This window comes from Cricetulus griseus, chromosome 6 (genome assembly GCF_003668045.3).
Source record: "Cricetulus griseus strain 17A/GY chromosome 6, alternate assembly CriGri-PICRH-1.0, whole genome shotgun sequence".
In the NCBI taxonomy this organism is placed as follows: Eukaryota; Metazoa; Chordata; class Mammalia; order Rodentia; family Cricetidae; genus Cricetulus; species Cricetulus griseus.
In genome coordinates, this window is record NC_048599.1 from 155,160,163 (window position 1) to 155,180,752 (window position 20,590).

Sequence of the window (20,590 nt, forward strand, 5' to 3'; positions counted from 1 at the left end):
GGCTTCACTTCACTAAGCCTTAACCTTCTTGCCTATCTAATGGGTTGACACCATCTACCTCCCAGAGAAACCATGGGAGCTAAACTAGGAGCATAAGCAAAGTCCTGAACAGAGCAACACAATAGGCATGGCACATTCACTATGGCTGGCAGGAGCCTCTCTTGTATAGTACCAGTGTCTGAAAACCAGGTCTCTTTAGCAAGGAGCCAGGCTGTTTAAGGAACAGGATGGACACCCTAATCTGCCACAGAGGGCACAACAGAAAGACTGCAACTGGCCCAGGACAAGGAGGCAGATGTCAGGTGTATTTGGTGTGGGGTGTGGGCAGGGGTCCCAGGCAGGACACTCACTGGCGCTCCATCTCTTGCTGCTCCTGAAGGATCTTGTTGGACTCCATTGCCAGCCGCTTCTGCATGAGGAGCTCCTGCCTTTGCAGCTCACGCTGCCGTGCTTCCTCCAGCCGTTCGCGGTCTGTCATGAACAGCTCCCGGCCCTGTCGGGGGGTGAGGAGTTCAGCCCTGGGGAATATGGGCATCCCTGTCACAGAGTTGGTCAGGGGTCATGGGGGCCATCACCTCATTCTGAACTTACAGCTCCAGCTACGATAGAGATGGTCAGGCTTCGGCTACTCTTCAGGACATTCACGGCCTGTGGAGACAGGGAGACAGTCAGCTGCGGTCTGACGTCAGACTGGAGCAATGCAGGCAGAGAGCAGAAGGGTCTCAGCCATCGTAGGGCTGGCTGGAAGAACTGTATGGGGAGGAGATGCAGCAGGCAAGGACCACATCTTACCTCCTTGTGGTCCAGGTTGGAGAAGTCGATGCCATTGACTTCCACGATCTGGTCTCCTGTCTGGGGGAGAAACAGAAAAGGGTTGGTGTGTGTGTGCGTGTGTGTGATCCCTACATTCATCTGCAGGAAGGTCTCCTGGCATGCCAGACATACAGGATGGTGGTCAGCAGTCAAATTCTAACTCTTTACAGGGAACAGACCAGGTGGCATGCTCTGAGAGGGTTCCTGGAGGCCCTTGAACTCATCCTGGCACCCCTCCAGCCCATAATGGTCTTATTGGCTATCAAATATCATAGTACTACAAGTTAATATCTTTTGCTAAATTATGACATTTCCTTTACAAGGTTTAGTTAATGGACACAGAAGGCTTTGGGCTTCCCATACAGCACAGGCTTTGTTGGTCCCTCATTATAGTAACAGTTATAGCTGACATTTATTGATCCACCTTACGTGCCTGGAGCAGATCCAGCCTAAATGCTAATTTAATCTACACAACAACTCTAAAAGGAAGGTTCTAGCATCCTTATCTTGTAGATTAGGAATTTGTCTCAAGAAGCAATTAGGAGTCACAGTTCTGACAGAAGACCATGTAGGTTTGACTCCCAGCCCTATGTTGTAGGTACACAGCCTTGGGAAAATCAGTGTCTCTGCTTCTGGTTTCCTCAGTGTGGGGATAACATTAGTACCTTGCCCTCAGAGTTATGATAGGGATTAGAATGCAGAATGTAAACTCTGACATTATCACCACACCCACAGACTTAGGACCAGTGGCTGCCAGAGCTGAAGAAGAATACAGAGGGGTCCAATACCCCTTCCCTGCAATGCCTTTCCCAATGGAGACCTCCAGGGAGTTACTAGCCAGTGCTGGCCAGGAAAGGACTATGTGGGAAGTTACAATATCTGTCAGTATGCAACCCCCTGCCCTTCTCACACCCAGCACTTACCTCCAACCCTACCTCTGCAGACAGGGAGCCAGGCTTCACATGGCTGATGAAGATGCCCGGCTTCTGGATAGGGCCACTGGAGACGCTGGGGGATGCAGGATGTGGGCAAGGCTCATCCCCTGCAGCACTGCTTATTCTCAACAAGCAGGCTGTGGCCTCTGTCTACATGGCCAGCCCTCAGGTCGTCCATACAGCCTGTGGCCTCTGTCTACACGGCCAGCCCTCAGGTCGTCCATAAACTGAAGGCCTGAGGTCCTCTGTCCCTATCTCCCTTCCAGCCCAACTGTCACTGCTGCACTAGGCAGTAGTCATAGAAAACTCAGAGATTTCATTTCCCCAGCCCCTCACCCAACATACCACACATGTTGGTTTTTTCCTTCTGGATTTTTCCTATTCATTCTTTATGACTATAAGATTTTCACCAGACCTTGATTAAGCTAATTGCCCCCAGAGTTATTAGTGCTTCTAAATTATAACTAGTTAGAATGGTGCTTGTCTGTTATTTACTCTCCCAGGTCAGTGGCGGACATCACTAATCACAACACTCTTTCCCACCCAGCTAGACACAGACTTAGAACCTTTCCCAGAACAGTACCTCAGGATGCCACTGTTAACTGATGTGAGATGGCACAGGGAGGAAACTTATTTGCCATCCCTGACTCAGGGGTAGCTCTTTATCACACAATATTATAACTATCTATGTGATTAGTTTCTATATTAGGGTGCCGTCTCCCAGACAAAAGGGACTTCTAATTTGATTTTTATTTTTTGAGACAGATTTTACCTCACCCAGACTAAGGTCAAACTCACTATGTAGCCAAGGATAACCTTGGATTTAGGGTCTTCCTGCCTCCATTTCCAAGTGCTAGATTTGCAGGTATGCACCACCATGCAAGGTATATACAGGTGCTAAGATTGAAATCAGGCTTCTGTGCATGTTTGGCAAGCACTCTACCAGCTAAGCTACATCCTCACACTCCAGGACAGAGCTGAGCATAGTGGTATACTCCTTAATCCCAGCACTCAGGGTGCAAAGGTAGGCAGATTTCTGTGAGTTCAAGATCAGTCAGTTCTACATAGTGAGACCCTGTCTCAGAAACAAAAACAAAAACAAATAATTTCTGGGTCTGCAAAGATGGCTCAGCAGTTATGTCAGACATCATACAACTGCCTGTAACTCCAGCTCTAGGGGATCTGATGCCTTCTACCAGCCTTGGTGGGCACCCACACTCAAGTGCACAAATGTACATGCAGACAGACACACACATACATGTAAATAAAACATTAAAAAACGTTTAAAAGTCATTTACAAAAGTGTCAAATAAATGCAAATGCAAACAGATAATAACTTAACTAACAAGTAACATTTACCAGCTGCATACTACCCACTCTCTGCCCTCTGAACTTGCTACTTTGCTTTCTTTATACCAGCACCAAGGTATAGGAGGAGACTGAAGCTGAGTGCCCTGGGGCTCAGTCACTGGCCCAAGTCTGCCAGGGATGCATGGCCTGGCAGAGCACATGCCTGCTCAACAGAGACCCACACATGGGGCCAAACCCTACTCAAAATTCTCTAGCTCCTATTCATGGTTGCTTATTGTTTTACTTTATGAGACAGGGTCTAGCTGCCCAGGACTAACCACAGAGCTCTTTCTGCCTCTGCCTCCCCAGTGTTAGGATTGCAGGCCTGGGTCCCCTGGCCCCTCTTAAGGAAGGATTTCCAGACCATTGGTGACAGGAGGACTGGAGAGTGTCATTTGCAGTGGTTGAAGGGCTCATCCAGAGAATGTGGCTTGATCTCTGGGTCTCAAGTTCCTTATCATCCCCAGTGCACAAGACTCAGGAGCAGTAGTGAGGAAAGCCGGAGAAAGTGTTGGGGAGTCTGGGGTCTACCGGCTGTCACTGAGCCCTAGGCATGCTTGCCACCCACCTAAAAACCAGTAGCTGAGCCCAGGCATGCCTGCTACCCACCTGCAGCCCAGGCCCCGGGAGCCTACTAGGCTGATGAACACCTTCTTCTCCTTGGTTGTTCGATTGCCAGGAGAGCCCAAGCCACCTCGCACACCCTGAAGGAGGAACAGAGGAGGTTACTCAGTCTACATGCACTCAGTGGCTTCTTTGTGCTTGAGACCTTCGAACCATATTCACAGAGACCACACAGCCATTGTATCCCTGGGCTGTGGGTCTGGAGGTCCACCACAACATAGGGGTATACAAGGTACCCTAGGGGCTTATGTGAAGCCCCAGAGGATACATTTCCAGAACCATCCCTCCTTGAAGGCCAGCTGCCCAACCCTTATGGAAGGTAGCCCTAGTCTCTTACCCCGGACTCTGACACAAACTGATCCACATACTGCCATTTGAGGGGCTCCTCGGGAGAGCTGAGGAGAAGGAGACACAGAAAGTGGAGCCAATATACGCATTTGAGGGGGCTAGGATATGTGGAGTTGTCACCCCCATCCCACACCCCACCCTCACTCCCACCCCCCAGCCCAGGAGCAGTGCAAGTCAGGGCATGCAGGAGTCAGATGCCAGAACTCAGGGCCTACAGTGCAACTCACAGATGAGACTGCTTACCTCTTCACAGGGATCAGGCCAATGTCTGTGGGAAAACACAGCAAGTTAGGGAAGCTCCTATACCCTTGGGGATGGGGCCATTATACCCACATCCCACCCCTGTCTCAAAGCTCTAGTCCCATCCGGCCTCACTTACGTCTCACTTTGATGGACACAGTCTTCTTGGTTCGGATCAGGTTGATGACTTCTTCGTGGGTACAGGAGGAGATGGAATAGCCATTGATCCGGACAATCTCGTCCCCTACCTTGGCACAAAGAGATGGGACAAGCATGGGGTAGAATGCCAAGCAGTGGAGCAGGCCCACTACCAGATGCTTGCAGCCCCAGGAGGGGCAAAAGCTTTTATCTGTGCTCTTGTACCATGTCACAGCCAAGCTACCCTCCAGCAGTGGAGGGATGCAAGGCAGGCAATACTTCCAGGTCCAAGACCTGGGTGGGGAGAAGGGCTGAGGCAGGAGTCAGGACACTGTCCCCTCATCTTGGTGCTTCCATTACCCCACCAAGGTACCATCAGGTTCTGGGATCCAGCAGCCCACCTACTCTTTGTACCTCCCTGCCCTCAGAAGCGGGCTCTTGTCTGTCAATTACTAATACCCACTGTGAGCTGGAATGGGGACCTATGACTTTTGACCCAAGCTCACATCACTAACACCAACGCACAATCTCTTTTGTTCCATCACATGGAAACACAATGAAGTTAAACTGACTTCTGAACCTTGGTTCTGGGAGCAAACAAAGAACTGAGAATGAACACAGGGTTCTGTGCGTTCAAGTCCTTACTCTTAAATTCTTATTAGGTACGTGACTTGAGTCAAGTCTCTTGAATTCTCTGGACCACAGTTTCTCTCATATAAAACAGGGAATACCACGGAAGCTGTTGAGGAGTAAACAAACATATGTGTAAGGCCAGCCAGTACGGGATCCACAGCAGCTTCTTTAAACATTTTGTTATTATCGAGGGCCGTGAACAGCCAGCTCTAAGAGGCACATCATGATGACACTGCCCCCTGCTGGCCATGGCTGCTGCCTCCTCTAAGCACTTGGCCTTGGGGATTTATACAGAAGCTCGTCGATGAACAACCAAAGAGCCGAAGGATCTTTGGACATCAACATCTCATGAAAGAGAAGGCAGTGGGGTATGGATAGGCGACAGGGTGGGTGGGGGTGGGGTATGGATGATGTATTGCCCAAGACCCAAAGGCAGCAGCTACCTCACAGAAACAGAACCCAGGTGTCCCGCCGACTGAGGCTATGGGCTTCACTGAAACCCAATCACAGGTCTCTTGGAGACAGGCTAGCACATGTGGGGGACACAGGCTGGCCTCTGAGAGAATGAGGTCTCCAGATAAGTTGCCAGACTGCAACACTCCTATAGTCACCTCTCATTAACACCAGGAAAGGGTCTGCTCCCCCAATCTGGGACATAAACATCCACCTTCTTAGTGTCCTGAGAGGAAGTGTCACAGAGAACGTTCTACATTTCTGGGGACATTGACTTAAAGACATTTGTGGAGTTCCTTGCACAAGGGCAGGACTTGTGTTTCTATTCTGCATGAAGCCTGTGAAAAGGCCTTCATGTGGGGACCGCAGTGGTACTATGAAGAAACAGAGGCTCAGGGAGGGGAAGCGATTTGCTCAAAGTCACCTAGTGAGCAAAGTGGCTGTTGGGCCGTGTAGTTAGGTCTTCATGACAGAAAACACATGCTGGCCCTTGGGTGTCTGAAAAAGAAGGGCATGTGGCCCAGCCTGGCTGCAGTTCCCCGTGTGGTCAGAGCCCCAAGTCCCACAAGAAGGCAGGGATTACTCTGTCCATTTTACAGCTGGAGTACCATTTTCTACATGAGCAGGCAGCCAGTTGCATACTTACATGAGTAAAGGACATAGTTAAACATAAAGGAGGTTTGAAAAAAATCTTAAGTATCCAGGAGAGGACAAGCGCAGCGTGGTTGCAGTCCCAAGACTAGATCCTACTGGAAGGTTCAATCAAGCCCCTGCAGGACACCCAGCCTCTCAGGTCAAATCCCTCTTGCCTTCTAGAATCTTCTCTGTGCTGTCCTCCAGCATGAGAAACCTGAACCCTACATCAGTCAATGGACGAAGGCAGTTTTGTCCTAGCTCCTCCTGTGTGGATCCCCTGTGTTGTTACTATAGGACCTTGCCCAGGACCCTAGTCAGAAAGATTCCCACACAGCCTCTGGGTAGGGTTGCAGGATCAACTTCCCTCTCCCCCTTGCTCTACAAGAACCCTGCAAAAGAGCCTTTGTATGGGGATCACAGTAACATGACAATCTGAGGGACAGTGGGACAAAGAAAAGAGATGGGCCCAACAGCCCCAGAGACGGGGTTGGTGTTTCATAAGCCTGAGAAGCAGGTGGGAGTTGGATGTCTAGGTTTCATGAGAGTGTCCTGGTACCCTCTTTCCTGGGCTCTGCTGGGAAGCCCTTGTCCTCAGAGGAGAGCTCACTTGGGAAAAAAGGGTGCCCAGCTGACGCCAAGAGCCCCTGGCTGTGTGCTCGCCTCTGACTGTGTTTCTCGGCTGGAAAATGTGCCACGGAGGTAAAGAACAATGAAGGGGCTGAAATTTCAGATGGCACTGAGAGCCCTGAGACAGGGATTGCAAACAAAGCCCTGTCTGTCAGCTTGCTGTCCCCACCCCCTCCTCCTTGGTGTCTTGCACCATTAGTACTGGAATCCCCTGGAGCTCGTCTTGCCCCCCCCCCCACCCATGGGGATGTTGATAACAAAATCTCTGGACAGGTCTTTACGTGGATAGACAAAAACAACTCTGAGACCTGTCCCAGCTCAGACACAAAAGTAGAGGGACCATGGGGGAGAACCTGAGGTCCTGATGTGGCTCCAGGAGACTCAAGTTCAAAGCCTGGCTCTGCTGCTCATTGACCTCTGAGTCTCTGTGGACCCCCCCCCAAAAAAAAAAAACGATTCATGGATGTGTACTGACTCGTTGGAGGGGTTCACCAATCTCCCACTCTATACTGACTCTATAATGACCATCTCACAGCCCTGGTGTCTCAGGCAGCACTGATCACTGTCAAATTTCACTCCCATTTCTCCAATAGCCTGATGAGGCAGGTGGCTCTACTGGTGAGGAAAGCAGGGTCCAGGATCCAGTCACTTCACTAAAGTCACATGGCTTTAAGGAAGACAAGGCCAGGATCTGAACAGGATGGCCCAGAAGCAGTGTCTATGTCCTTAAGCATCACACTGCTGTAGACTAAAAGGTGGTTGGTACCAAGCTGCAGGTGTCTGCCCTGACTCTGTTCCTCCTTCAAGAAATAGGGGAGTTGGGGAGGGGCTCGGGGGCAGTGGCAAGAGGCAGCAGTCAGGTTCCCAACTTGACCCAAGAAAATGGGCAAGGGCAGGGGAGAGTTGCACGGTGGAGTGTTTATCTACTATGTGTGAGGACACACACACAGACACACACACACACAGACACACACAGATACATAGAGGCACACACAGATTCACACACACAGACATACACAGAGACTCTCTCTCTCTCTCTCTCTCTCTCACACACACACACACACACACACACACACACACACACACACACACACACGTGCGCGCACTGTTTTCCTACATCCTGAAGACTTACCACTCATCAGAACACCACTTGGACTCTTCCTTCCCCAAAGCCTTAAGGAAATGGGTGTCCACATTGTGTCACAGAGGAGGAGACAGGGCACCTGAGACCCTGACCCCATTCTTCTGGCTCTGTTGACTCACCTGCAGGCCAACACTGTCTGCCTGGCCACCCTTGATGAGGTGGGAGATGAAGAGTCCACAGCCAAATTCCAGGCCTCCACGCACACTGAGGCCAAGGCCTTCTGGGTGCAGACGGTCCAGACGTACCTCCTTCAGCTTCCTGTTACAGTGATGGGGGTGGGGGGTTGGTGATGGCCTAGCTCAGGTCTGGCAGCCAGCACAGCACCCGGGGAGGCCCCTCCCAGTCCTTGTCTCTGGCCTGGGGACACACCTGGAACGTCGTGGTGTCAGTTGGTCATACTCCACCTGGTGCTTCAGTGGAATCAGGGGCCTGATGGCGTCGAACAGGGGGAGACGGTTGGGCTCATTGATGACCAGCTTCAGGTCTCCCACAAGCACGGCCACATCCATGGTCCTATGGGAATGTTAGAGGAGGGAGAGTGTCTGAGGCATCACCCTGGCTGTGACCTTTGTCCCACCCACTGCACTTCTGGGCCTTAGCAGAGCTTATAAACACACACTAAATGAATCAAAAGCAAGTAGGTGAGCAGAGACAGCAGATGAGGTGGCCTGGGGACAGCTGGCTTTTTTTGTTCTGTCCTAACATTCATATTCTATTGAACCTATTAGGGCACTCCATAGCTGCCCCATCACACTGGAAGCATCCTGAGGGCAGAGGTCAGTATACCCTGAGCCCTAGCCCAGAGCCAAGTCAGAAGTGTTTGTGTGAGCGGATACTGAGGCGTCATGTAAGCATCATACACACGGGTTCCCTGGAGCATGGAGCATGTGCTGTCTTAGGACATCAGCCATTCCTGGGATTCAGATGGCTTGCCTAGGCTCGCTTACACACACTTACTGGTGGTACATCCGCAGCACATCATAAAGATAGTCCTTCTCTGCATCATTCTCAATGAGAAAATCCACCTAAAAGTCCAAAAAAGCAGAATTATAGCTCTAGGTCCCACAAGCACCCAGCATGCACACAGTAGACCGGTGCAGAGTGCCCACAGCAGTTCCCAAGGTAAGGATGGAAGAGGAGAGGAAAACCAGGAACCAAACTGCCTGACACATCAGACCTGTATAAAATACCCTGGAATAGCTCAGAAATATCTTATTCCCAAGGCAACCTGACAGAAGCACATGCAAGGTTGAAAACATATGTGTACACAAGACCCCCACTTGACAATGACACACAAGACCCCCCACTTGACAATGACACACTCCTGTGTTACTGCTTCCACCCTCACGGCTCTGCCTCCTGGGTCGGGAAGAAGCCCACAGTCTCACCTGATGGTGGCTGTGGTGGCGGATAAATGCTTTGAGGAAGGATTTGGGCCACTCAATCAGATAACACATCCTACCCACCAGAAGCACCCTACTACCCAACTCCTCGGTGCTGCCCAGACTGAGGCACTTTGCCCTGGCCCAGCCTGGCCTTGAGTTCTGTCCACTAGTCAGCCTCCTGGTCTCTCCTTCTCTATCCCGGGTGTCCCACAGGGGGAGGATTAGGTTACATCATTCCAGCTTTTGCTGAAGTCAATAGCTGGGCCTCTGAGGTCATGTTCAGGTGCTGTTTCATTAGCACCTCCATCCCTGGGGAGCTGGAGATCCAGGAGCCCTAAATTCTTCAGCAAAGTTCAGGGCAAATCTCCAAGGACTGCACCCTTTCTCTTTAGCCCAAAATTAAGCAGCAGGATGAGACAGATGCTGGTGGGGATATTGGGACCTCTTCTCCTCTGGTCTCCAGGGCTGGTTAGAATTGTGGTCCTGTCTCTGCCCTTCATAGGTGGAGCTGCTGTAAAAGTCATACTTTCCTGCCTGTCTGGGGCCTGGAACAGGGCCTGGACAACCATGCTTCTCTACAGGTACTTTAAGGACTTTGGAAGACCCTGGAGAGTCTGTCCGTGTGGAGAGGACCCTGAGGCCCAGCCCTCGGGGCTTTGGACCTGAGCTGGAAATACATGTACATGAGCATTTGACTGAGGACAGGAGGAACCCAGAAGGCTGTGTTCTGGGCTGAGCTCCAAGGGCTCAATGTGTGTGTGGCAGTGACTCTTGACGCTCCCCAGCTCATCCCCCTCCTTACTGCAGGGAGCTCCCAGAAGACAGGTGACGGGGAAGGGGGACAGTACCAATCCCCTAGGCCCAGAAGAATCTTCGTATACGAGATCACGCTACTTGAGTGTTTCATAGTTTCTTGATCCATGTAAAATCAAAGCTAGGAGGTGAGGATAGACCTCAGTCTCAGAGGGTCTGACTGTCACACACTAGGCTCTAGAGTTGATTGCCATCATAAAACAACAAAACACAACAAATCAACCAACCAAACAAAAAAACATCAAACCCCTTCTCTTGATCTAGCCAAGTCCTTGTCCTAGCCTGCCACTCCTGCTGGCTGTGAGGGTCTTCTTTTAACACCTTGTATAAGCCAGACCCCCACCCCTCCATCCCCAGGCCTGGGCACATGCTGTCCTCTGCTCTCCACTTCACCCTCATGGCTGGCTTCTCTCCCACAGAGACTGTCTCTCCTACCTACTAACCAACCCATTCCCACCTCTGGGAACTGTTTCAGTTCTGCTGGGACATTGCTAATGATTTGTAACTTAGCTTTGTAATTTTTTGGAATCTGTCTACTAGAAGACAATGTGGTCAGCTTCAGTCTGCATTCTTCATGACTGATACAAATTAACTACTCAATAAATAAGCCTTGAATGGATTCATTAGTCCCTGCCTATTGGTCTGCTCATACTCTTCAGGAAGAAGAGCCATGGGGACAGAAGGGGAAGGAAAATGACTCTTGCAGGGCTCCCAGGAGCTCCTACGGTGACATTTGTTCAAAGCCCTGTGAGACCCTTATTCTTACATCATTATATAGAGTATTTCAGGGGTGACCAAAGGCCACAAACTAACAAACAGAGCTGGTATTTGAACCCAGATCTGATGCCAAGCCCACACTTGTGCTGTTGTGCCATGTCTAGTAGGGCTCAGGTCTTCCAGGGCAAAGAGTACGTAAGTCCCCTTCAGGCCCCAACATCCAAACCTTTGCCTTAGAGACATCTCTCTCTAATCCTCATCTCTCTCCTTTCTACTGGTTTTTTGTTTGTTTGCTTGTTTTGTTCTTTGAGACAAGGTTTCTCTGTAGCTTTGGAGACTGTCCTGGAACTTGCTCTGTAGACCAGTCTGGCCTTGAACTCACAAAGATCCACCTGTCTCTGTCTACTGAGTGCTGGGACTAAAGGTGTGTGCCACCATAGCCTGGCTCTATTCTACTGTTCTTTTTACTTTGTTTGTTTGTTGTTGAGACAAGGTCTCACTATGTATCCCTGGCTGGCCTGAAACTTAATATGCAGATCAGACTAACCTCAAACTCAGAAATCTGCTTGTCTTTGTTTACCCAGTGCTTGGATTAAAGGCATGCATCACCACACCTGACTCTCTTCACCTCTTCACCATTTTTGAAGCTTTGTGGGGAGGGAGTCTGGGCTCAGTGGTAAAGTGCTTGCCTTCATCCTCCACTGGTGAATCACTCCAGATGGATGTGAGTAAGGGGTGAGAATCAATAAATAATTCAGACTGTTCTCTGCTTGCTCCTTGAGCTGCTGTGGGGTTTAGACAAGCTGCATGCAAAGCACTTGGTGTGGTTTCCAGCTACAATGCCCTGCCTTTCCCTTTCTGTGTCCTGCCTGGCCTCCTCTCAGTCCTCATCCTGGAGGCTTTGCAGGGGCTCCCATGCCCTCTGGTTGTATTCAGCTAGTGAAAGATATAAGCAGGATACCAGCAACTCCAGGAGAGAGGAACTGTGTTCTTGGTCTCTGATGACTTCTTGCTGCCTGTCCCAGCTGGTCAGGTATACCTACCCTTCCTCAAGGCCAGGGATGAGCTCATCTAGAGATGAGCTGCCTGTTTCCTCCTGTGGCTCCACCTGCTGTGAGCTCAGCATTTCCAGGGATGGCCCATGGACTCTGAACATCTGCTTCCAGCATCATCTCTTCATGGCTGCACCTTTCATCAGTCACTATGCTCTCTTTGTCCCCACTGCTGCCTTGGCCCCTCAAGTTGGACTGGATTTTCTGTCTTTACTTACTTGTCTCCTCCACACCTGTGTGAGCCTAGAGACTGGACTGTAAGTGTGGGGGGCCAGGGCAGCAAAGACCCCCTGAACTGTATCTGCACCTCTCCCTGCCTCAGTTTCATCTTTGAGGGTAATTGCTTTTATCATTAATTCAGCAAGTTCACATAGGAAGAGTTGAGGGCAGTCCCTAGAAAAGCAGGTGGCCATACATGTTTATTAAGTAAAAGTAGGTAAGAATGAGTAGGTGGAGTGAAGGCCCAGCCTTCCTTCCACACAATAAATACTCCAGCTTTATTTGACCCTTGTTTTATTATCTTCTGTTCTAATTTCATTTATGTTGCTATGATGAAAACACTCTAACCACTAAAAGTAACTTAGATGGGGAAAGGGTTAATTTGGTTCACAAGTCCAGGCTGTAGTCCATCATTAGTGAAGATTCAAGTCTAGAAATCAAAGTAGCTAGTCAAATAGCATCTAGAGTCAAAGGCAGAGAAATAAATGTATCCTTGCTGCTTGCTTTCTTATCCTCAGCTGCTGGTGTCTTCTCTTTCTTATACTGTTCAGAACCTCTTGCCCAGGGAATGGTGCCACTACAGTAGGTGAGTGAGTCTTCCTGCCCCAGTTAACAGCCAAGGCAATCTCCACAGACCAGCCCATAGGCCAATTGAAGACAATCTCCACAGACCAGGCCATAGGCCAATCGAAGACAATCCCCACAGACCAGCCCATAGGCCAGTCCAAGGCAATCTCCACAGACCAGCCCATAGGCCAATTGAAGACAATCTCCACAGACCAGGCCATAGGCCAATCTAAGACAATCCCTACCAACCAGCCCATAGGCCAATCCAAGGCAATCCCCACAGACCAGCCCACAGGCCAATCCAAGGCAATCCCCACAGACCAGCCCATAGGCCAATCCAATCCACTGGATTCCTCAAGTGAGCCTCTCTCCAGGTGATTTCAGGTTGTGGCAAGTTGACATTTAAAACCAAAGGGAACATCTTCCATCTCAGTAAACAAATACACTTTATTGAAGTGTGGCTGACTTGTGTAAAAGCTGTTTACATTCAATGTAGACAACTAAGTGAGTTTGGGGTGAAAATATTCCTGTGAGACCTTCACCATGAAGGTCATGGACATGTCTGTCCTCTCTTCTGGAGTCTCAGCTGGGCCTGTGGTATAGTACTATAGTCCCAGATGCTTAAGGGGCTGAGGCAGGATTGCTACCAATTCAAGTCCTACCTGTGCTAGAGAGAGTTCAAGGCCAACCTAGGCAAGTTATGGAGGTCCTGTCCCAAAATAAAAAGTACAAAGAGAGCCTGCTCTCCTGATACATGTCTATAGCCCTAGTACCTAGGAGGTGGCAGGATGGTGGTGGCACTCACCTTTAATCCCAGCACTTGGGAGGCAGAGGCAGGTGGATCTCTGTGAGTTTGAGGCCAGCCTGGTCTATAAAGTGAGTTCCAGCACAGCTAGGGCTATTACACAGAGAAACCCTGACTTGAAAAAAAAAGAAAAGAAAAGAAAAAAAAAATTCAGGGTCAGTCCTCCAATACATAGGGAGTTTGAGGCCAGCCTACCTAGGCTATATAAGAGCCTTTCTCAAAACAAAACAAAAGTAAAAGGGGGCTGGGAGTATGGCTCAGCTGGGATGCGGCAGGCCTGGCATCCAGCTGCAGCTCTAGCTCCCCTACATGACCTGGTGTTCCTTTGTCTCATCTGGGCCCCTGGTGATATTTCTGGGTCTTCTCCCCATCTTTACTCTCCTGGGTGACTACATCAGTCCAAGGCTTCAAATGCCTATTCCAAGACCTCCAGAGCCCTCACCTCTAGCTCCCCACAGTCCTTTCCAGCAGAAATAGCTACAGGGTGCCTCAAATTTCAGACCTCCCAAGGTATCATAGGTTTGCTCTGTCCCCTCCACCCTGCTCCTCAGAGCAGGTGGTGGCACCTTACCAGTACCCGTCACACCTGCAGCCAGTCCACAAGTGAAGCATTTCAGCCCCACCTCCAACCTTAACCAACAGGCAGGACACTCATCAACATGTCCCGAATGCTACTGAGTAAAGTCCTCTTTCCACCCCAGAGCCACAGGGCCAATCATATCAATTAGCCTGCTTCTCTGAACTCTGTGTGTGACTTTACCGCCCTGCTCACACCACTCTGGGCTATGCAATTCCTCCCAGGATCCTGCCTGCTATTCTGAAGCACAGCAGGCATCCTCTACTGTTCCCTCTTCCACGTGCAACACATGGTGCCTCCCTCTTTTTCCAGGTTCAAATGTCACATCTCTAGAGAGGCCTTCCTGGTGGCTGTACGCAAAATACCACCTGGTGGTTTCTCCCCCCACCCTCACATTTCTCCCAGGGTTCATCACAGCACCCTATCATAAGATACTGTTAGTCTCCTTGGTAACTGTCCTCCCCATCAGGGCTCCTGATAAGGGCAGGGCTTTGTTCTGCTCTTCAGTGCTTAGAACTCTGCCTGTCATATATAGGAGTCCAGAGAGTGCTTACTGCACACAGGCATAAATGAATAAATGAACAAACGAATGAATGAGAGCACAGCAAGCCCTAGAAGGGAGGGGCTCCTCTGCTCTCGCACATCCGCCCCTCCCTCCCTTGACTGGCCTGGGGCAGGGTACACCAGAGCTGCTCGTAAATGTGTGGTTGCTGGGGAGGCAATAAACACTTTCTGAGCAAATGAGTAACCAGGCTTCTGCAGCTCGGGTGCTGCTGGGAACAAAGAGAGAGGCTGCTTTGAAAGGCGGAGAGACCTTAGTCCCTGACCATCCTGCCCTGGCTCTTCCCAACCCAAGGCTGTCCCTACCAGCACTGTAAGTGCTGTTGGCTGCTTTTGGGCCAGAACCATGAAAGGCCATTGGATCAACAACTGGAGCGAACCTTTATAGTAGTGCAAGCAGACTTTGGCTGGGGAACTAGAGCATCCTGCACTCAAATTCCTACCTTCTCCTGCCTCACACAGGCACCACACACCCCCTCACAGAGAAGGAAACAAAAGCTTGGAGATTGAGACTTGACCCTAGTCTTTGGATTCCCCAAAAGTCCATTTTACATAAAGCCTCCTACACACATGTAGGGCTCATTCAGCCATCAAGGTAAAGTTATTAGTTAAACAGCATGCCCAATTCATGGATTTGAGACCTGAGTCACAGACAGACAGGACAAGTAACTTCTAGGTCATCCAGTTTCATCTCTGACAATACATTACCTTAAACACTACATCTAGCAGCTAAAGATTTAGACTGCAAACTTCTGTGTAGGAGTGAGTTTGCCTAAAACACCCAGGAAGGGGGTCTATAAAGCAAGCAGCAGCAAGCTGTAAATTCTACTCAGTTCTACTGAATCTTCCCTCTCAGTTCCCGGATTATCCCCATCCTGGTAGGGGAAGGCTGTTGCTATAACTGAGACAGCAGGGCACAAAGTCCAGCCCAGGCCTTGCTCACTAAGAACCTGCCCTGCCTGTGACATGGGGACATTAATAGGTAATGACTCAGAGGAGCCCAGGCAGGGAAATGCAGAGGCCTGAGGCCCTCTAGAACCAAGAATGTAAGAACAGGGGTGACTGCAGAGTCAAGCCAGACATCAGGGACCCTGGGGTGACTCTCTCCAAAGAGGTAAAGAGCAGTAACAACAGCACTGCTAGAAAATGAAACAAAAGCTGAAGTTACTCCCAGCCCGAGTCCAGGAAAGAGAAATTCAAGCTCAGACAGTGGCTGGAGCCTTCAAAGTGGGTGACTGAAACCTACACTCAGCAGTGTTAACGGCAGCTGAGATGTCTCCCCGCACAACCCTGGGCTCCCAACGCACTACTGAACACAAATGGTTCCCTTGACATTCACCAGCTCCCACTCCTGCTCAGCTTCCAGGCACTTCTCATCCCTGGGAGTGGGAGCCGGAACGCCAGAAGCGTCCTCTTGCTGCCCCTACCAAACCTTGATCCCACTGCTGTGTGCCTAAGATCTGCCTCCCACCCATTGATAGCCTCGTGAGGGAACAGACAGACAGAGATTGTCACAAAGCAGGTGCTCAGAACACATTTTAAGCAAAAGATTGGTTGATCCCTGCCATTGGGCCTAAGCTCTTGGCCTTTAACCTCTGTGGTCCCACAGTGTTTGCCTTCTGGGCATCTCTGGGCCCCCATGTGGGAAGGAAGTGGAGGGGGCACCCAGCCCTTGCTTTAGGCATTCTACCCCCATGACTGGGAAGGGGCTCAGCTTGGTGTTAAGCCTCGGGGTGTGCAGTACAGTTGATACTGGCTTTACCCCCGTCTGGGGCCTGGTAGGATGTTCATTACAGGGTCCCTGCCTCTCAGTGGTGTTCTGTGGCCTCCATAGACCCTGCAGTCTGGGAAACACTTTAGGAAGTTCCTGACTTCCAGTCAAGGTCTTGAAAGATTTTAAAGAACCAGTGTGGCCCCTCAGGGAAGCAGGGTTCTATGGGCAGACCAAAGCCAGGCTCTTCACACCCTCAGCCCCTCCTGAGTCCTTCACCTGAAGCTTGGCTGTACTGCTTTAAAACTGCCCTCAGTCCTGTAGAAAGGTCCGGGTGCTGAGTGCTGGCAGCCAGCTTCAAGTTACTCTGGAGGTCAAATGGCAAAGAAAGTCTCAGTTTCCCTTCTCCCTCCCTTGCCTGGCCCCTGGGCTGAGGACACCAGCAAGGAAGGGACTTGCCCACTAGTTGGGTTCTTTGTCCAGTTACCAGCCCAGGGCCAAATGAGAAAGGGTGTGTTCTGGAGAGGGTGAGTTTAGAAAGCCCTTACAGCAGGACTTCTAACGTTCCCCTCCACATTTTGCTGGGGAACCGGCGGCCTTCAGAAGTCCAAGTCTGCCCAAGGCCCTCCGACAAGGGGGAGGGTTCTTGTCCATCTCTCACCCACCCACAGTCCCCAGGCACCTCTCAGCTCTGACCTTGTGTCGGAATTCCCGGGCCACCTTCCGGTCCATGGCTGAGCCTGATCCAGTTGCCTGCGTAGCAGCTCAACCCACTCCTTAGGGTGCTCTGCCTGTCTGCGGTGCTCGGGTGGGTCAGCCATCAGACAGCGGACCTGCCTTCCTCGGGGCTAAGGGCGGGGTCTCGCAGAATCTGGGGCGGGGCTGGGAGGAGAAAGGGCAGCCTGGAGGCGGGGTCACCTGTCCTGAAGTTCAGCACAGAGGTCCTAAAAGGAAAGGGGCTCCCTGTATAGATGTGCTAACGGTGGCTTAGTGGCTTAGCTAGTGAGACTGCCCCGTTTTGTTTGTTTGTTTTTTGTTTTTGGGTTTTTTTTTTGGGGGGGGTGGTCCTTCCCACACATGATTAAGGCATAAGATGTCGGGCAGGTGGGGCGGGGGCGGGGTAGTTTGGATCTTCCTTTTCTTTTTGAAAGAGTGTCTCATGTAGTCCAGGCAGGCCTTGAACTCAATACATAGCCGAGGAGGTTGGCCCTGAAGTCCTGATCCTCCTTGCATCTACCTCCCAAGTGCTGGGATCACAAACCTGGCCCAACGCATCCAGCTGAGGTTTGGAACTTTTTGTGGTGGCATTGGTATAGAGGTTCAGAGTCTCTTCATGTGGGTGGTGGACTCACAGGTAGAAACATGACCTTCCTGAGCCCACCTCTCCACCCCTCACTCCACACATCTCACCTTCTGCTAGACTTCACCCAAGCCTCTTCCATTCACCTTCCTAGTACAAAAACTCTTGGGGGGCAGGCTGGTCTGAGTGTGATCCATGGGGGCCTGCCAGTGTGGTGGGACACCCCAGCCACTGACCCACTTTCCCTCCTGCTTCCCTAACTGCTCTGTCCCCAACAAAACAGGAAGTAACCCAGCATACACAGCCACTGGTGTGCCTGGGGCCTGGCGCCAGCCTTTAATAGAGTACGTGCTCACATGTTCATGCCACGTTAAGGGATGGCCAAGGAGATAACAGTGGCCCAGATCAGGCAGGCACTTACTGCTGTAACACCAAAGACATGAGAAGGGATCTAAAGATCCCTCTGCCATGTGCCAGGGTTTAGCAAACAGGCTGTTTTCATGGGTGCTAAATTTTGGCCTGGATTAATGTATAAATTATGCCTGGGGAAACAACTTTGAATATATGATTTGTATTCTCATCTTCTGATCTAGGTTCATTCTGGTGCTGAGAAAAACACTCTGCAGAAGCAACTTGGGGGGAAGGAAAGAGTTGTCCCATCTTAAGTGTCCAGGTCACATCCATTGTTGACAGAAGTAAAGGCAGGAAACCCAAGTAGGGACTTGAAGCAGAAACTATGGAGGGATGCTCTTTTGGCTCACTTTCTGGCTCACTCACTCACAGATGCATACTTAGTTTGCTTATAAAATTCAGGACCACTTGTCTAAGAATGGAGCTGCCCCCAGTGGACTGAGCCCTTCTGCATCAATTAATAACTAAGACAATCCCCATAGACAAGCCCATAGGCCAATCTGACCCAGGCAATTCCTCAATCAAGCCTTTCCTCTCAAGCCACTCTAGGTTGTATCAAGTTGACAGTTTACTGACAGTAAACTAAGATTCTTTGCTATTTACTAGGTAAGTCAGAGAGAGAGAGAACTGTGAGGTGTTTAGTGGTCCAGAGAAGACCACACAAGATATATTCCTCTTTCCATTTAGGGGTTTAGGTCTTTGCTTTCCTTCCTTCCTTCCTTCCTTCCTTCCTTCCTTCCTTCCTTCCTTCCTTCCTCCCTCCCTCCCTCCCTCCCTCCCTTCCTTCTTTCCTTCCTTCCATTTGAAAGTTTAATTAATTATTCATTTTTGTGTGTATATGAGTATTTGCTTGCATATAAGTAGTACACTGAGTATGTGCCTGATGCCTGTGGAGGCTGAGGAGGGTTTCTGGAACTAGAGTTATGGACAGTTGTGCACCATGTGGGTGCTGGGAACTGAACCCCAGTCTTCTGCATGAGCAGCAAGTACTCTTAACCACTGAGCCATTTCTCCAGCCTCTTCTGCATTTCTTAAGTATGTCATTTGGCTGTTGGTTTCATATTTAGAACAAAGAATATTCTTGCCCAGCAGAACACAGCCCATAGCCACCTGGCCCTTCTTTCTTGTGACCACAGACATCTTTTAAAAACTACTCCCTACTTGACTTTTAGTGTGGCACTGGCTCCAGGTTCCCTTTTCACAGATGCTTCTGCTCTGAGACCACTGTGTCTGCAGGGCCACAAAATAGACTCTCAGCAAATCTGTTAAATGAATGCATTCTAAATGTGTACATTCCAAATCATACCCCTACCCAGGGGTTTGTGAGGGGCCAATTCTTCCTGAACACAAAATACCTCTTGTCCATAAAACCAAAGTTGTTGTCATTACTCTGGCCTTGATGGGGACAACAAAGCACTTTGGTCACACACAGTATTTCCTGAGCCAACACTGGCATGGCCTTCCCCATTTGAGCCCTTACCGAGGATAAGATGGTGACTTGGGGTCCAGATGGAAGCCAGAGTGGGAAGCTATGGAAGCATAGACTAGGACTTTGAACCATGAGCCCTCTCTCCACCACTGACTGCTGAGTGGCATCTCCCAGGTGTAAGGATTCAGACATTTGCTGGCCTGTCCCTGTCACCTGGCAGAATGCACTCAGGCAGTACCCTGGTCAGCCCAGGGTTCCATGATTGCATAGTCTGCCTGCAAGTGCAAAGGACCCCTTTAAAAGAAAGACCTCCACCCACTTTTGTTCTTTCCAGCTCTCTCTGCACTCCTTTCCCACTTTCTTTACTGCTGTTCCCTGGGGTAGACAGGACTTTTCTTGTCTCCCTCTTCTCTTCTGTCATTTCTCTGTGTCTCTGGGTCTCTGTATCTTTGCCTCTTTTCTCTTTCCTTCCCCCTCCCTCCCCTTTCTAATAAAACATCTCACTTAAGCTCTGTCTGCCTGGCATGTTTGTCCCTCTGCCTGAGTCACCCTGGTCTGCCATGGAATCCGCCAAGGTCCCCCACAAGCTTTATCATAAGACCAGACCTCCATGTGGCCCTCTGTAAAAGGAGAGAGGGCACGAAGTTCCAGACTGTACCAGAATATCTGCTCTTAGTGGAAGGGGCTTCTAGGACCCAGGGGAGGGAATTGGGGTCTGCACAGGTTCCTTCTTGTTTCCCCAGGGGACTTCCCTGGCCAGGGATATTTAGAATGGCAGTGAAGGACAGAGTCTGGATATAGCCTAGCTCTCAACTTATGGTAATGAACTGGGCAGTCCTGTCACTTTAGCCTGGGGAGGAGTCAAGTGCCTGGGAGGAGCTGCAGTGTATGAGAGAGACAGTGGCTGCCAGTGGAGGAGAGACCCACCTAGGAGCAGAGCAGCCCTGCGTGAGGCTCTCCAGTTCCCTGGCACCCTCATGGGAGCTTGTGGCCCCAGACTATGCTTGCTTCTTTCTTGCTTCTGTCTATTCAGGGTTGAGCCTGCTGTGGAGTTCATGTGGGTGCAGCAGCAGCAGCAGCAGCAGCAGCAGCAGCAGCAGGG

The 20,590-nt window shown here is 50.4% G+C and overlaps 2 protein-coding genes across 3 annotated transcripts in view; one reads left to right on the forward strand and one right to left on the reverse strand.

The window, feature by feature from the left end:
* The window catches only part of Ush1c (USH1 protein network component harmonin), a 39,868-nt gene extending 22,788 nt beyond the window's left edge, over window positions 1-17,080 (reverse strand). Inside the window, exons 1-12 of the mRNA XM_035446848.1 lie at window positions 17,045-17,080; window positions 8,899-8,966; window positions 8,311-8,454; window positions 8,061-8,199; window positions 4,450-4,558; window positions 4,314-4,338; window positions 4,060-4,117; window positions 3,708-3,802; window positions 1,737-1,821; window positions 793-852; window positions 592-648; window positions 351-493 (exon numbers count right to left, since the gene is read on the reverse strand). Coding sequence (XP_035302739.1) covers window positions 351-493; window positions 592-648; window positions 793-852; window positions 1,737-1,821; window positions 3,708-3,802; window positions 4,060-4,117; window positions 4,314-4,338; window positions 4,450-4,558; window positions 8,061-8,199; window positions 8,311-8,454; window positions 8,899-8,966; window positions 17,045-17,080 — 1,019 coding nt within the window. The remainder of the gene's footprint in view (window positions 1-350; window positions 494-591; window positions 649-792; window positions 853-1,736; window positions 1,822-3,707; window positions 3,803-4,059; window positions 4,118-4,313; window positions 4,339-4,449; window positions 4,559-8,060; window positions 8,200-8,310; window positions 8,455-8,898; window positions 8,967-17,044) is intronic.
* Window positions 17,081-20,465: 3,385 nt separating this feature from the next.
* Window positions 20,466-20,590, forward strand: part of Otog (otogelin) — a 70,835-nt gene continuing 70,710 nt past the window's right edge. Inside the window, exon 1 of one of the 2 annotated variants that reach the window (XM_027420542.2) lies at window positions 20,466-20,566. In XM_027420542.2, the coding sequence (XP_027276343.1) occupies window positions 20,466-20,566 (101 nt within the window). The remainder of the gene's footprint in view (window positions 20,567-20,590) is intronic. The other variant, XM_027420543.2, reaches the window with a different exon arrangement.